Source organism: Emys orbicularis, chromosome 17 (genome assembly GCF_028017835.1).
Source record: "Emys orbicularis isolate rEmyOrb1 chromosome 17, rEmyOrb1.hap1, whole genome shotgun sequence".
Classification (NCBI taxonomy): Eukaryota; Metazoa; Chordata; order Testudines; family Emydidae; genus Emys; species Emys orbicularis.
This window is the reverse complement of record NC_088699.1, coordinates 24,150,335-24,164,002: the sequence shown is the minus strand read 5'-3', so window position 1 is coordinate 24,164,002 and position 13,668 is coordinate 24,150,335. Positions and strand designations below refer to the sequence as shown.

At 47.3% G+C, this 13,668-nt stretch overlaps 1 protein-coding gene across 1 annotated transcript in view; it reads left to right on the top strand.

Moving 5' to 3' along the window:
* Positions 1–13,668, top strand: part of MPO (myeloperoxidase) — a 54,478-nt gene that overhangs the window by 8,489 nt on the left and 32,321 nt on the right. The window contains exons 3-6 of the mRNA XM_065418198.1: positions 689–782; positions 4,761–4,936; positions 5,964–6,087; positions 7,844–7,973. Of these exons, the coding sequence (XP_065274270.1) occupies positions 689–782; positions 4,761–4,936; positions 5,964–6,087; positions 7,844–7,973 (524 nt within the window). The remainder of the gene's footprint in view (positions 1–688; positions 783–4,760; positions 4,937–5,963; positions 6,088–7,843; positions 7,974–13,668) is intronic.

The window sequence follows — 13,668 nt, the reverse complement described above, 5'->3', positions numbered from 1 at the left end:
TTTGTACAATAATGTCCCGGGTTCCCCCTGGGGTGCCATCTGGAACTGGGGTACCACGGAGTCTCCCAGACCCACCCGCCTGGGCTCCCTCTCACACTGTGCTGCTGTGACAAGCTACTGAGCTCTCCAAGCTTGCTCTTTCGATCAGCACACACACAGCTAGGGACACACCCGGGGACACACCCAGCACACACACAGGTAGGGACACGCCCGGGGACACACCCAGCACACACACAGGTAGGGACACGCCCAGCTGGTGTAACATGCACACAGGCTTTCTGACCAGCCCCTGCACGGAAAGGCTATACAGCCAGGGTACTGACCAGCTTCTCAGGCACCCCCCCTCTGGAGGGTAAACCCAAAATTATACCGTCTTGTGCTGCACAGAGAACTGCATAGAGAACTGTAAGCTCATGAAATTTGACGCACTATGTACTATGTGGGAGAGCTAATAGTACAAAGGAAACCTAGTCTATGAATGTCCAAGCTCTGTGGCTATTGAATAGCTGTAACAGTGGGTATATGATATGAGGAGAGAGGGACAGAGGCCAGATAGTGAGCCTCAGGGCAGATTCAACTTGTGATGGGCAGAGACTTGCTCCAGTATATACAGCAAATCCTGATTTGTGCAGTGAACTTGTGGGAAGGAGTTGTCCTCATGTCCTGCTTCTTCTTCTCTTTGGACTAGATATCTCGGGGATGCTGTCGGCGCCGTCCCTTCTGAGCAGTGTTGATGAAGCCAAGCGGCTGGTGGATGCAGCATATAAGTACACCCGGAACCGGTGAGTTCCCTGTTAACCGGGGGTCAGCCTCTCATACCCTTCTGCGTGGTGACTAGCACCCTGCTCCATGAGTAGGTAGCTTCATTGATTTCAGTGTCACTATTTGCAGCGTAAGGTCTGACTCATCCTGAGCACAGGTGTCAAAATCTGTCCCAGGGTAATTCTCCGTATGTAATAAGCTGCAGTCCAATATCTGACCCTAGTCCAAGGCTCTCTTGCAAGTAGAACAATGCCTGAGCCCTAATCTGCGATTGGTGACATTCTCTAGCAGGGCTACAGAAGGGGTGTCACTAAGGTGGCATTTAACAGTCCTTAGTGGAAAATGACAGTAAAAGAGATGGAGGGACAGAGACAGTCCGTCCCCATGGGCCTCTTGTGTATGCAAGTCCTGCCTGTGAGCCTCATGGTTACCTGTGCTCTGACAGAATTGCTATGGAACTGCCGGCAGCTACTCCACAGTCAAGGTTGGGTTCAGTTTTTCATCTCCCCCAATTTACAACGCTTAATCTGGGAGCAAAGAGTGAATCTTCGGAGGGTTTTCAGCTAAATGTCAATAAATCACTTTTTTGGAGTCCCAGGTATTCCTGGGCCACATCTAGCTTCCAAACAGCTTATTCAACCCTGCAAACTTTCCACATCATTAACACACATTGAAAATGTTGGGAATCGGCACATCTGAACGAATCAGGTTGTTTAAATATAGTTAAGATAGAGAATATGTAACCATAATTTAGGGGAAAGAACATTTCAGGGTGGTCGTGAGTCTATATCCAACATTCCAAACCCGGGAGATTCAGAGTTAAAATGATGCTAAAAAGAAATCCAGACATGGTGAGGTTTTGGGAGTGGCGAGTAGTGAGGCCAGGCAATAACCATACAATTACAGATTCCGGATTATGATTAAGACATTTAATGTTTGTGGTTCCAGATTGGAGGATGTGGATTTTTTAAGGAAACGTTAAGGGGCTTTTATTTTTCCCTTCACAAGAGCAGTACAAAGCAGCCGAAGCACAGTGGTGAATCTGTCCCTTACTTTGCAGTGGCTTTGTTGGTCTGTGTTAGCGAGACTGGTGCTACATGAAGGGAGGCTGGGAGAGACCAGTTCCTGAGTCCCCATAGCTCTGCCCTGTGCTCCTGCCTCAGTTCCTCTGGCAGTGCTGCCTCTGTGTGCAGTGGAGCCAATGGGAAATTTTCAAGCACTGATGACCAAGCCACTATGGGGCTACGGGACCTTTAAAAGGAGTGGCAGTTGTGCCATGTAATCTACCAATGAGAACTCTTGATATATCCAATCTCCTTCATACCTGTCTTATTTACAACCAACAGAATTGTTGCACACAAATGAGCTGTAGAAGAAGGTTGAGGATTAGTTAAGTTACCTCTGATGTCACATTGGTTGCACTTAGAGTTAGCTGAGCTGTTGCCCTGATCTTATCTGGACCCAGTATAACTATAACAATTTATGCAACAATCACTAATACTTATTTTGTGACAAAGAAAAGATTGACTTAGATGGTAAATTTCTTAAAGGATCCAGTTTTTAATTCATGTTAACTCATAAACTAATTCTCAGGATTACCGGTAAATTCTCAGAAAATTCATTCTGAGCTCAAAGAGTGAATGGTGTAAATTTGGGGAGGATACGTTGTATTCTTCATTTATAACCAAGAGATTGAACCCCTATTTTAAGTGCAAAACAGAACTCAGCCTAAACTATAGAGCTGCAACCGGTACCTCCATAAATACAGGCAAGGACAGTTCAAACAGCGTGGATCGTTTTTGTGACATCAGAGGTGACTCAACCAACCATCACAATCCCTTGACAGTTGATTTGCATGCCGCAATTCCAATGATTGAAATGAGTCAGTGGAGTAAGGGGGACTGGACACATGCCCAGGAAGTTCTCATTATGGAGGTACTGTTTGTGACTCCACAGTTGTGTGAAGATTGCACTTAACACAGGGATTCAGCATTTTGTTCTGTATGAACCATCCTGCATATCCTCCCCAAGCTGACAGCACTTAGTCTTTGAGAATAAAATGAATTTTCTGAGCATATACAAGAAAATCTATTAATTAAACAGCATTACAATTAATAAAAAATAAATAAATAAAGTTTTTTTGTTCCAATCTAATCTCATTAATGGATTGTGAAGACTCTTCAAAGTTTCCATATCATTAACTTTACTGAATTTGTATCCATAGGCTACAGTTGAAGAATTTTTGTTTAGGATTAATGGTAATTTTTTGCCATTATTCTTCATAACTGAAAGTTTTCCCTTCAGCAGTAGCTGAAGAAAAATATTCGACTTCAGAGAATTCTATGAACAACTGCCCTCTCAAAATGGCTGCCATCTCTTATTCTTCTGAGTCCCACAGCAAAGCTGGACACCACCTCCTTTCACCTGCTCCTCTCCACTCCTTTACAGCATGGGGAGCTACGATCTTCCCTGGAGGCAATTTGGCGTCACTCTCAGTGGGAACCATGAGAAGTGGTGGCCATTTTGGATGAGAGCAGCCTGCGTGGTGTGAGCAAAGAGACACCAGACTCCAAGGGTGGAATTCACAAGGGGGACATACACATCTAACTGCCACTTTAAGTTCTTCAGTCCAACATTAGGTGCCAGTGGCATTCACAACCCCCCTGCTCAGCTTCTGTGTAGCCATGTAGGTGCCTAAAGCCCATAGATAGATATTTCTGCCAGTAAAGTCCACAAGGTACCAACATTTTGGCAGCTGAGCACCTCCTCACACTGCCATGCACCTAACACTCGGTGGGATTCACAAAGGAGGGATTCCCCTGCCTATCTTGCCTTGGGGGATTGGTCTGGTAGATGCACTCTGCACACATCTAAACTGACACAAAATGGTCAGCAGAGGGGGTTGTGGTGTCCCCTTTAGCTCAGTGGCTAGACACTTTCCCAGAATGTAGGAAACTGAGGGTCAATTCCTGCCCCCTAAGAAAGGGCTTAACCTGCGTTTCCTGCCTCATAGGAGAGTGCCCTAGCCGTCAGGGGATTCTAGGGCAGGGCTCTCTGTCTCTCCTGCTGTAGCTGCTCCACTTTGTGTGGATAATTCAATACTGACTGGAGCAGGCAGACTGGAACCTGGCTGCCCCCTCTCCTAGCGGGGAGCCTGAACCACTGGGCTGTAGAGTCAGTCTTGCTCATGCCATTGTTGGGGTTAGGGCCCAGGGGCTGGGGGTGGCTGTGATGCGCAGGGGGCAGCCTAGATGATCCGCTGGTCCCTTCTGGCCTTACACTTGTGACTCTGGCCCGATGATTAGTTTGTATTGTTATCTGTATTATTTGTCATATCCATCAAGCACTGAGAGAATCTGCTCTTCTTTAGGCCTCTGCTATTCCTGCCCTTTGCTTCTCTTCCTTCCCCATCCACCTTCCCGTTTCTCTCCCTATCCTGTCTGTGATTCTTCTGTACTTTCCCTGCATTGCCTTCCCTGCAGCCACACCCAATTTCTTCCCCGTGGGCTTCACTCCCACGCTCCCCATCCAACCACTAAAATGGTCAGCAATTAAACAGTTATTGTTGGCATGGATGTGTCATCACTGGTATTTAAAGTGGACATCTCAGTGAGAGGAACAGGGGAGATCACTTCTCGGAGCCATGGTGTAGGCTCTGTGCAGACTTAGGCAGGCATCGCTGCTTTGGCTACACTTAAGTCACTTTGGGAAAGTGATGTCTGCACTGCAGCCATGACTGAGAGACACTTAACTGGTTTATAAATGAAAGCTGAGATTCCGGAGAACCCGACTGTATCATATAGGCTGCAATACATCCTGCTGGTCAGCTCTGGCCTGCACACAGATGTTTGCTAGCCCCGCACCGCACACACATGTGCCAGGATAGTAACTACTGTAACTGTGGAAGGAGCTGGGATGGACAGAAGGCGGAAGGGGCCCCGTGCAACTTGTAGGATTGTTTCTGCTCCAGAGCTACAGTAGGACTTTTTTTCTTTCAGTTTAAAAGAGAAACTGAGGAATGAAGCCTTCTCCCCTGCAGATATCCTGGAATATAGGATGCAGCCAGTGGGGGGAACCAGGGCCATGATCCGAGCTGCCGATTACATGGAAACCACCCTGAACCTGCTGAAGAAGAAGTTGCAGTGGACTGTGAAGGGGAAGTTTAATGTCACAGGTACAGGGGTGCAAGTCAGTTTGGCTTCCTCTCCTTGAGCCCTTTCTCTGCCCAGTGTCTTGGGGCTCAGTTATTCTACAACTGACTTCAGTCCTGCAAGATTGGGCCTTAATTGGATACACCTGTAAGATAAGTGGCTGCAAGGTACATGCAAGTGTCTGTTGCCAGGCAGTGGCAGGCTATGAAACATGGGGGAGGGATAGCTCAGTGGTTTGAGCAGTGGCCTGCTAAACCCAGGGTTGTGAGTTCAATCCTTGAGGGGGGCGCTTTGGGGATTTAGTTGGGGTTGGTCCTGCTTTGAGCAGGGGGTTTGACTAGATGACCTCCTGAGGTCCCTTCCAACCCTGATATTCTATGACAGCATTATGAATGTGCTCTCTCTGTCAGGTAGTGCTAGGGTGACCAGACAGCAAGTGTGAAAAATCGGGGTGGAGGGTAATAGGAGTCTATATAAGAAAAAGACCCAAAAATCGGGACTGTCCCTATAAAATCGGGACATCTGGTCACCTAGTGCATATCAGAGCTAGCGTCTCCCCATTCGTCACTCAGATAGCTCCCTGGAGACACAACCCCCCTGGGCAGACTAGCAGCAGGGGAGGGGTTGTAGTTCAAGAACTCAGCTTCTTGGTGTGAAAGGGGAACACTGACCTTCCTACCCCCCCCCCACTTTCTTCTGGAATTTGGGTCAAGTATAACCACTGTCCAGCTGTGGATGGGATGGGAAGGGGACTCTTCCCTGGTACCACCGTCCTTCCCTTCCCTCTGGCATCTCCCTCCCTGTTCTGCAGAGCTGAGGTTTGAAAGCCAGCAGGTGCTGTCTGTGGGAACATGCCCAGCTGCTTCAGGCTCTGTTTTACTGTGAGGCCAGACAGAGGCTCTGTGACCAGAGCAGGCTGCATCCTGGGGAGGGCAGCAGTGAGCTGGGGAAGTGATTTGACAGAGTGCACAAGTGGCCTCCCTCGCCCCATTTCTGGGGCACCAGTCCCAGCACACCAAGTTGCTGAACCTCCTTTGCATTCTCTTGCAGACGTGCTGAGCCCAGCTCAGCTGGAATTGATTTCCAAGGCTACCGGATGTGCCCAGCAAAATATGAATATACCATGCGATGAAACAAACCCTTACCGAACGATCACGGGTGAATGCAACAACAGGTGATGCTAGCTGTCAGGGAGAGGATGGCAGGTCCTCCCTACACTAGAGTAACTTCCTAGCTATACGTTCCTATCTAATCCCAGCTATACAGATAAAATGATGGGGTATAAATTAGCTGTTCCCACTCAAGAAAGAGATCTTGGAGTCACTGTGGATAGCTCTCTGAAAACATCCCCTCAAGGTACAGCGGCAGCCAAAAAAGCGAACAGAATGTTGGGAATCATTAAGAAAGGGATAAATAATAAGACAGAAAATATCATGTTGCCTCTATATAAATCCGCGATACACCCACATCTTGAATACTACGTACAGAGGTAGTCGCCCTTTCTCAAAAGAGATATATTTGAATTGGAAAAGGTCCAGAAAAGGGCAACAAAAATAATTAGGGCCATGGAACACCTTCCATATGAGGAGAGATTAATAAAACCGGGACTTTTCAGCTTGGAAAAGAGACGACTAACGGGGGACATGATAGAGGTCTATAAAATCATGGCTGGTGTGGAGAAAGTAAATAAGGAAGTGTTATTTACTTTTTCTCAGAACACATGAACTAGGGATCACCAAATGAAATTAATAGGCAGCAGGTTTAAAACAAACAAAAGGAAGTATTTCTTCACACAACGCACAGTCAACCCGTGGAACTCCTTGCCAGAGGATGTTGTGAAGGCCAAGACTATAAAAGGATTCAAAAAAGAACTAGATACATTCATGGAGGATAGGTCCATCAATGACTATTAGCCAGGATGGGCAGGGATGGTGTCCCTAGCCTCTGTTTGCCAGAACCTGGGAATGGGCGACAGGGGATGGATCACTCTATGATTGCCTGTTCTGTTCATTCCCTCTGAAGTTCCTGGCGTTGGCCACTGTTGGAAAACACAATACTGGACTTGATGGACCTTTGCTTTGACCCAGTATGGCTGTTCTTATGCTTTTATGTTCCTAAATCACTAGCCAGGCCTGTTCCAGTGAAATCTCACAGGGTACACAGGGGAAAATTCCTGCCAGGAGTGGTGAGTCTGACCATGCATTTGTTGTCTACACACTCTTGTTAATTCAGCTCATTGAAGAGCCCTTTACACTGCTGGCTCTGTGCCAGGCTCTGGCTCAGTAGCAAGAATTTCCTCCTTGCCGGCTGGCTCAAGCCTCACAATCAAGCTGGTTCCTAGGAAACCCCTAGAGTGAAAGTCACCCCCAAGCCAAAAGAGAGGTCAGATTTCTGCTCCTAGTCTAGTCTGTCCTCGTGCATGCTGTGTGTCAGGGTGTCACTGAACCATTTGCAATGGTTTTGCTCAGTGGTTTACACACTATCGACTCCTGCCCTCATCTGTCAGCTGTGCCCTCCTTCATTACATTCGCAGACAAGCCCCTTTGTGCTTTGCCCCACACTGCCCCTCACCCATGGCAGGAGCTCCCAGAAGCACTGGCAACGCCACCTCATTTCCTCCTTAACACGCCCCTGTGCAGGGACGCCTACAAAAGAGTCAGCAATGGTTAGGCAGCTGGTGTGCCTGTCATGCTGCCCGGTATTGTTTCCTTGTGCTCCCCCGTTGGCCTGTCTGTGTCCACTTGGGGTCTCTCGTCTTGTTCGTAGACTGTCGTCTCCTTGGAGCAGGGACTGTCCTTTTGTTCTGTCCGTACAGTGCCTAGCACAATGTTCTGGCCCAGGACTGGGGCTCCTGGGCTCTATAATGATGATGATGTTGATGGTATAACTTGCTGTATTGTAAATACAGATTCTTTCATTCCATCTCCCAGGAGAAGCCCTACCTTAGGGGCTTCAAACAGAGCCTATAGCCGATGGCTGCCTCAAGAGTATGAGGATGGGGTTTCAATCCCTCGTGGCTGGACAGAAGACGTCCGTTATTCTGGATTTCCTCTCCCATTGGTAAGCACTGTCAATTCATTTAAAATACATTCTTTCCATTCAAATAGTAGGAAGGGAGCTCAGAGTTTTGCCAGAGGTAGGGTAGCTCAGGGGCCCCATGGCGCACGTCCTCCACCATCAGTAACCCCTGTGCCATCTCTAGGCTGGGCACATTATGACCAAAGTGAACAAAGGAAGGAAACAGCAGGCCATTAGGTCTGCACTTCTGGGTGGAGGAGTAATTCCCAGCACGCGGCTAGTTCTGATTGAGCTAGCGTGCTAAAAAGAGAGGCAGCCACAGTGGCACAGGCGCAGGCAGAGGCTAGCTGCCTAGTGTCACAGATGGGTAGGTACTCGGCGCAGCTAGCTACTCTATTTTTAGCATGCTGGCTCCATCAGCGCTAGCATGGGTGCGTCTCCTTGAGCTGGGAATCACCCTCAGCTCAAAGTGTAGCTGTACCCTAAAATGGCTGCCTGAAGCCTGAGTGGAGAGCAGAATAATCTGCCTCCATCATTCCCCCTTAGACCCACTTAACCCAGTGTTGCCAACTCACACGATTTTATCAGGTGTTTTCCCTAAATCCCCAGCTCCTGGAGTCATGAGAATCTCTGCTTTCATTTTTTTAAAAAGAGTTTCTAGCTCGCATGGTGGCAGGAAGAGCTAAGAAACCTGAACCCTAATGGCCCAAACCCCAGAAGGCAAAGAAAAAGACCCCACATTTACTATTTTAAAAATTCTTGTGATTTCACAGCTGGTCTCATGATTTTTGGGGCCCTGACTCATAATTTTTGAACTCTTGAGTTTGAGAACTCTTAACCCTGCCAAAAAGCAGAGTGCAAAGTTCTAGAGGACAAATACCCGAAGAAAAATATGTTAAAATACCCAGCAAGGAAGAGTACATGTGTGTGTCCGCGTGTGCGCATCAGGGTGGGTGGGGAGCCGTTAGCTGCTACAGTGGGATGTAACAACAGCAGCACTCAGAAGCCAGGAATTCGGGGTAGCTGGGGATTTCAGCTGAAATGCTCTTCCAACTTCCAAAATCCACCTTGTGCCAGAAAAGTCTTTAAAGAAGGGAAGCTACAATCCAGCTGCTTGAGCTAGAAAGTCAAAGCTCTCAGGTGCATGAAGATTCTCCCCGGGCAGAAACTAATGATGAACTACTGAAAAATGTGTAGCACATGGAGGAAAAATAGGAGGGCAAGAAAAGAAAAGACTCCAGATAACGTGCTGTCCCTGAGAGAAATAGAGCTGAACAAGAGAACTCCGAGACATGAGGAGTAACCTGAAGATTTGTAACTGAAAGAGTTTTATTGAGGGCCATCCAGAATGAACAATTGAGGAGTAACTAAGCTAATTGTAAAAAGAAAATATTCTGCAGTTCAGTTTAATTGGGGCAAACATAGGCTAGGTCTACACTACCCGCCTGAATCGGCGGGTAGAAATCAACCTCTCGGGGATCGAATTATCGCGTCTCGTCGGGACGTGACAATCGATCCCCGAATCGACGCTCTTACTCCACCAGCGGAGGTGGGAGTAAGCACCGTCGACGGGAAGCCGCGGAGGTCGATTTTGCCACCGTCCTTACAGCGGGGTAAGTCGGCTGCGATACGTCGAATTCAGCTACGCTATTCGCGTAGCTGAATTTGCGTAACTTAAATCGACCCCCCCGTAGTGAAGACGTAGCCATAGATTAAGGCCTTTAAAAGGGCCATACTGCAGTGTGGGGGATCTTGGGGGTGGGGAATATTGGAGAAAAGAAAGGGGATGGGGAGGGGCTCATAGGGGCTCTGTAGAAATCCTCCCCATGTAACATAAACGTCAGAGGACATCTCCTCCCACTGGTCAGGGTTGAGGTCCCGTGGGTAGAGAACGTTGCCCAGAACAACAATAGGATAGCAGCAATTAGAAGTGATCTTGTTCAATACTTTCAAATAAATAATAAAGACAAAAGAAAGGGAGGACTCTGAGAGGCACATGAAGGAGTAAACTCTGAGAAGAGCCTTTCATTTAAAAAAAGAGAAATCTCAAGAAAAATTAGAACTGAAACAGAAGTTAAAGATCCATCCTTTGATCCCTAATCCCTTTAGGTTCCCTTGCCAAGAGAGCAGGGCTAACTCAGTGAGAACGGGGGTTTAAAAAGCCAGCTTGTAAGCGACCAGAGAGCTAGTGAACAGGATCAGCAGACAGGGCTGTTCTGCAAAGGTGATTAGAGAGGGCACGTGAAAGCCAGATACACTGATAAACATTCTCTAAACGTAGGCCAATAAACGCCCCCCCTCAAAAAACCCAACCAACCAAAAAAACAAACAACCCCCCAAACCCCGCAGACATACACACAAAGAACAAACAAAAAAGCTGCAAGAGTAAAACTAATGCGGCAGAAGTCCAACAACAGAGCGGGGGCTATCCAGTTTATTGCACCGAATGCAGCACGTCTGATTACTTGCCTTGTGAGCAGGTGGCGTATGTGTGCATTTGGTGCAAGCAGCTCCTGGCCCTCAGAGACTGAGCATGGGCTGTTGACCAGGGTGGCTGAACGGGAAGAGTGAAGGGAGACAATAAGGTCTGACAGCCTCTATGATGTTGAGGAGGATGAAAGTCTCGGGGATGGAGAACATCAAGCTGGGAGAGAGGGAAACAATCCTTTAGTTGGGATTCTCCTTCCAGATGATGTTGTGGTGTCCTCTGGCCCTGAGGATACCCCTCCGGGGGAGGGGACTACAGTTATTAAGAAGAGAAAGATAATAGTTATGGGGGATTCAGTTATTAGAAATACAGATAGTTGGGTTTGTGATGACTGAGAGAACCGCATGGTGAATTGGCTCCTGGGTGCTAAGGTTGCAGACCTCTCAAGATATCTAGACAGACTTATGTGCAGTGCTGGGTAGGAGCCAGCGGTCATGGTACATGTGGGTACCAGTGACATAGAGAAAGAGAGGAGAGAGATTCTGGGGTAGGTAAGAGATTAAAGTTCAGTACCTCCACGGTGGCATTCTCTGAAATGCTTTCCGTTCCGTGCGTGGGCCAGTTAGATAGGCAGAACTGCAGAGTCTCAATGTGTGGATGAGACGATGGTGTTGGGAGGAGAGATTTAGGTTTTATTAGGAACTGGGGAACATTGTGGGAAAGGAGGAGCCTATACAGGAAGGAGGGGCTCCACCTACACCAAAATGGAACCAGATTGCTGGTATGTAAAATTAAAAACTTCATAGGGGACTTTTTAAACTAAGGGCTGGGGGGAAGCCGACAGGTGCGGAGGAGCACACGGTTCGGATAGAGACATCCCGTAGGGAAGGATTTATTGATGGGGATTCTCTATATCCTAGTAAAGAGGAGAGGATAGAAGTTGATAAAGTACAGGCAGAAGCTGAAGAGTAACAGTCAAGTGAAATAGAGTCTCATTCAGTTACACCACATGAAGGCAGACAACTAAATATTGACAAATTTTACAAGTGCTTCTACAGAAATGGAAGAACTTTAAACACTATGATGGGAGTGTGACGGGGTCCCCAGGGTGCAGCCTGGACTGTGGACCACTGAGCCCTCAAACCCACCAACCTGGTTGTTTCTCACACGGTGATGCTAATGTCAAGCTACAAGCCTCTGACAGTACTGCACTTACACAGCCATCCACTGGTAGAGACACACCCAACTGAGTTACATGAACAAGCTCCCAGCCACTCATGAATAGGGCCCTACCAAATTCATGGTCATGAAAAACACACCACAGACCGTGAAATCTGGTCTTTTGTGTGCTTTTACCCTAGACCAGTGTTTCTCAAATTGGCGGTCCTGACCCAAAAGGGAGTTTCGGGGGGGTTACAAAGTTATTTTAGGGTAGTGGTTCATGGTATTGCCACCCTTACTTCTGCATTGCGGCCTTCAGAGCTGGGCGGCCAGAGAGCAGCGCAGAAGTAAGGTGGCAATACCATACCAGGCCACCCTTACTTCTGCGCTGCTGCTGGCAGCAGCTCTGCCTTCCACGCTGGACTCCCGGCCAGCAGCTGCTGCTCTCCAGCTGCCCAGCTCTGAAGGCAGCGCCGCCACCCCCAGCAGTAGTGCAGAAGTAAGGGTAGCAGTACCGCAACCCCCCACAATAACCTTACGACCCCTCCCCCCACAACTCCTTTTTGGGGCAGCACCCCTACAGTTACAACACTGGGAAATTTCACATTTAAATAGTTGAAATCATGAAATTTACTATTTTTAAAATTCTATGACCGTGAAATTGACCAAAATGGGCCGTGAATTTGGTGGGGCCCTACTCATGAACCATCAATAGAAAGGCTCCAGCCAATTCCCCCCAGCTCCAGCTCCAGCCCTACACCCCAGAACTATTCCATTTTGAACTGTTCAGAAGCCTGACTGGTGTAAAGCTCATTAATTAGTTCGCCACTTTGACAAAAGGGTCATGGGCGTGCAACAGCCCTTGTTAACCTGAGCTGAGATTCCCCAAGGACTTCCACCAAAACCACACTGGTTTAGATAAAATATTAAACAGATTTATTAACTACAGAAAGAGAGATTTTAAGTGAAATAAAAATAGAAACGCAGTCTAAATTCTAACTTAAACAGACTAAACAAGATTTGAATCAAACAGTTTCTCACCCTAACAGATGGTACAAGCAATTTACAGTTCCTCAGTACACAGACTGGAATCCTTCCAGCCTGGGACCAATCTCCCTAGTTCAAAGTCTTTGTCCTCCAGATGATTTTCCAGGTGTTGAATTGGGGGTGGGGGGGAGGAGAGGCCAAGTGATGATGTCACTCTCCCTCTTTTATACCTTCGTCCAGCTGCTAGAAAGATCCCTGCTGTGATGTGGGGGTCAGGCAGTCCCCATTGGTCAAGCCGTCCTCATTACATAGGTGTCTTTTCTAAGGAATCTCTGGGATAGGGGATTCTTTTTTGATGGGCCATTAATGCTGTCTGGGCCATTCTTTGTTGCAACTGAAAGGGTGGCTGTGTGAGTTCCCAACCTCACAACATATTCCAGTAACACAGGTAGCAATACTTCACATACAATGATAGCACATACAATCCAACAGGATATTAATGTTCAACAGATCAAGACTTTTAAAATGACACCTCACAAGGTATAGTTTGTACAAAACATATCATAATCCTATCACAGTGGTGAATATGGGGGTTCCCGGGTGCTACTTTGAGGTACAGAGTGTCACAGGGTGAACTGGAGTGCCTGCAATTAAATGAGGATATTGATATAATAGGCATCACAGAGTAGGTTGCACTGGAAGAGGAGTGGCACTATATGTGAAAGAAAGCATAGAGTCAAATGGAGTAAAAACCTTCAATGAATCAAACGGTACCATAGAATCTCTATGGATAGACATTCCATGCTTGAATAGTAAGAGTATAGCAGTAGGGATATACTACTGACCACCTGACCAGGATGGTGATGGTGATTGTGAAATGCTCATGGGTGGTTATTGAGGCTACAAAACCAGAAAACCCAATAAAAATGGGGGATTTCAACTATCCCCATATTGACTGGGAACATATCACCTCAGGACATTAAAATTTCTGCACACCGTTAATGACTTCTTTTTGGAGCAGCTAGTTCTGAAACCCACAAGGGGAGAGTCCTAAGTGGTGCACAGGAGCTGATCCAAGTGGTGAATATAGCTGAACTGCTTGGTAATAGATAGGGCCCTACCAAATTCACGGCCATCAAAAACGCATCACGGACCATGAAA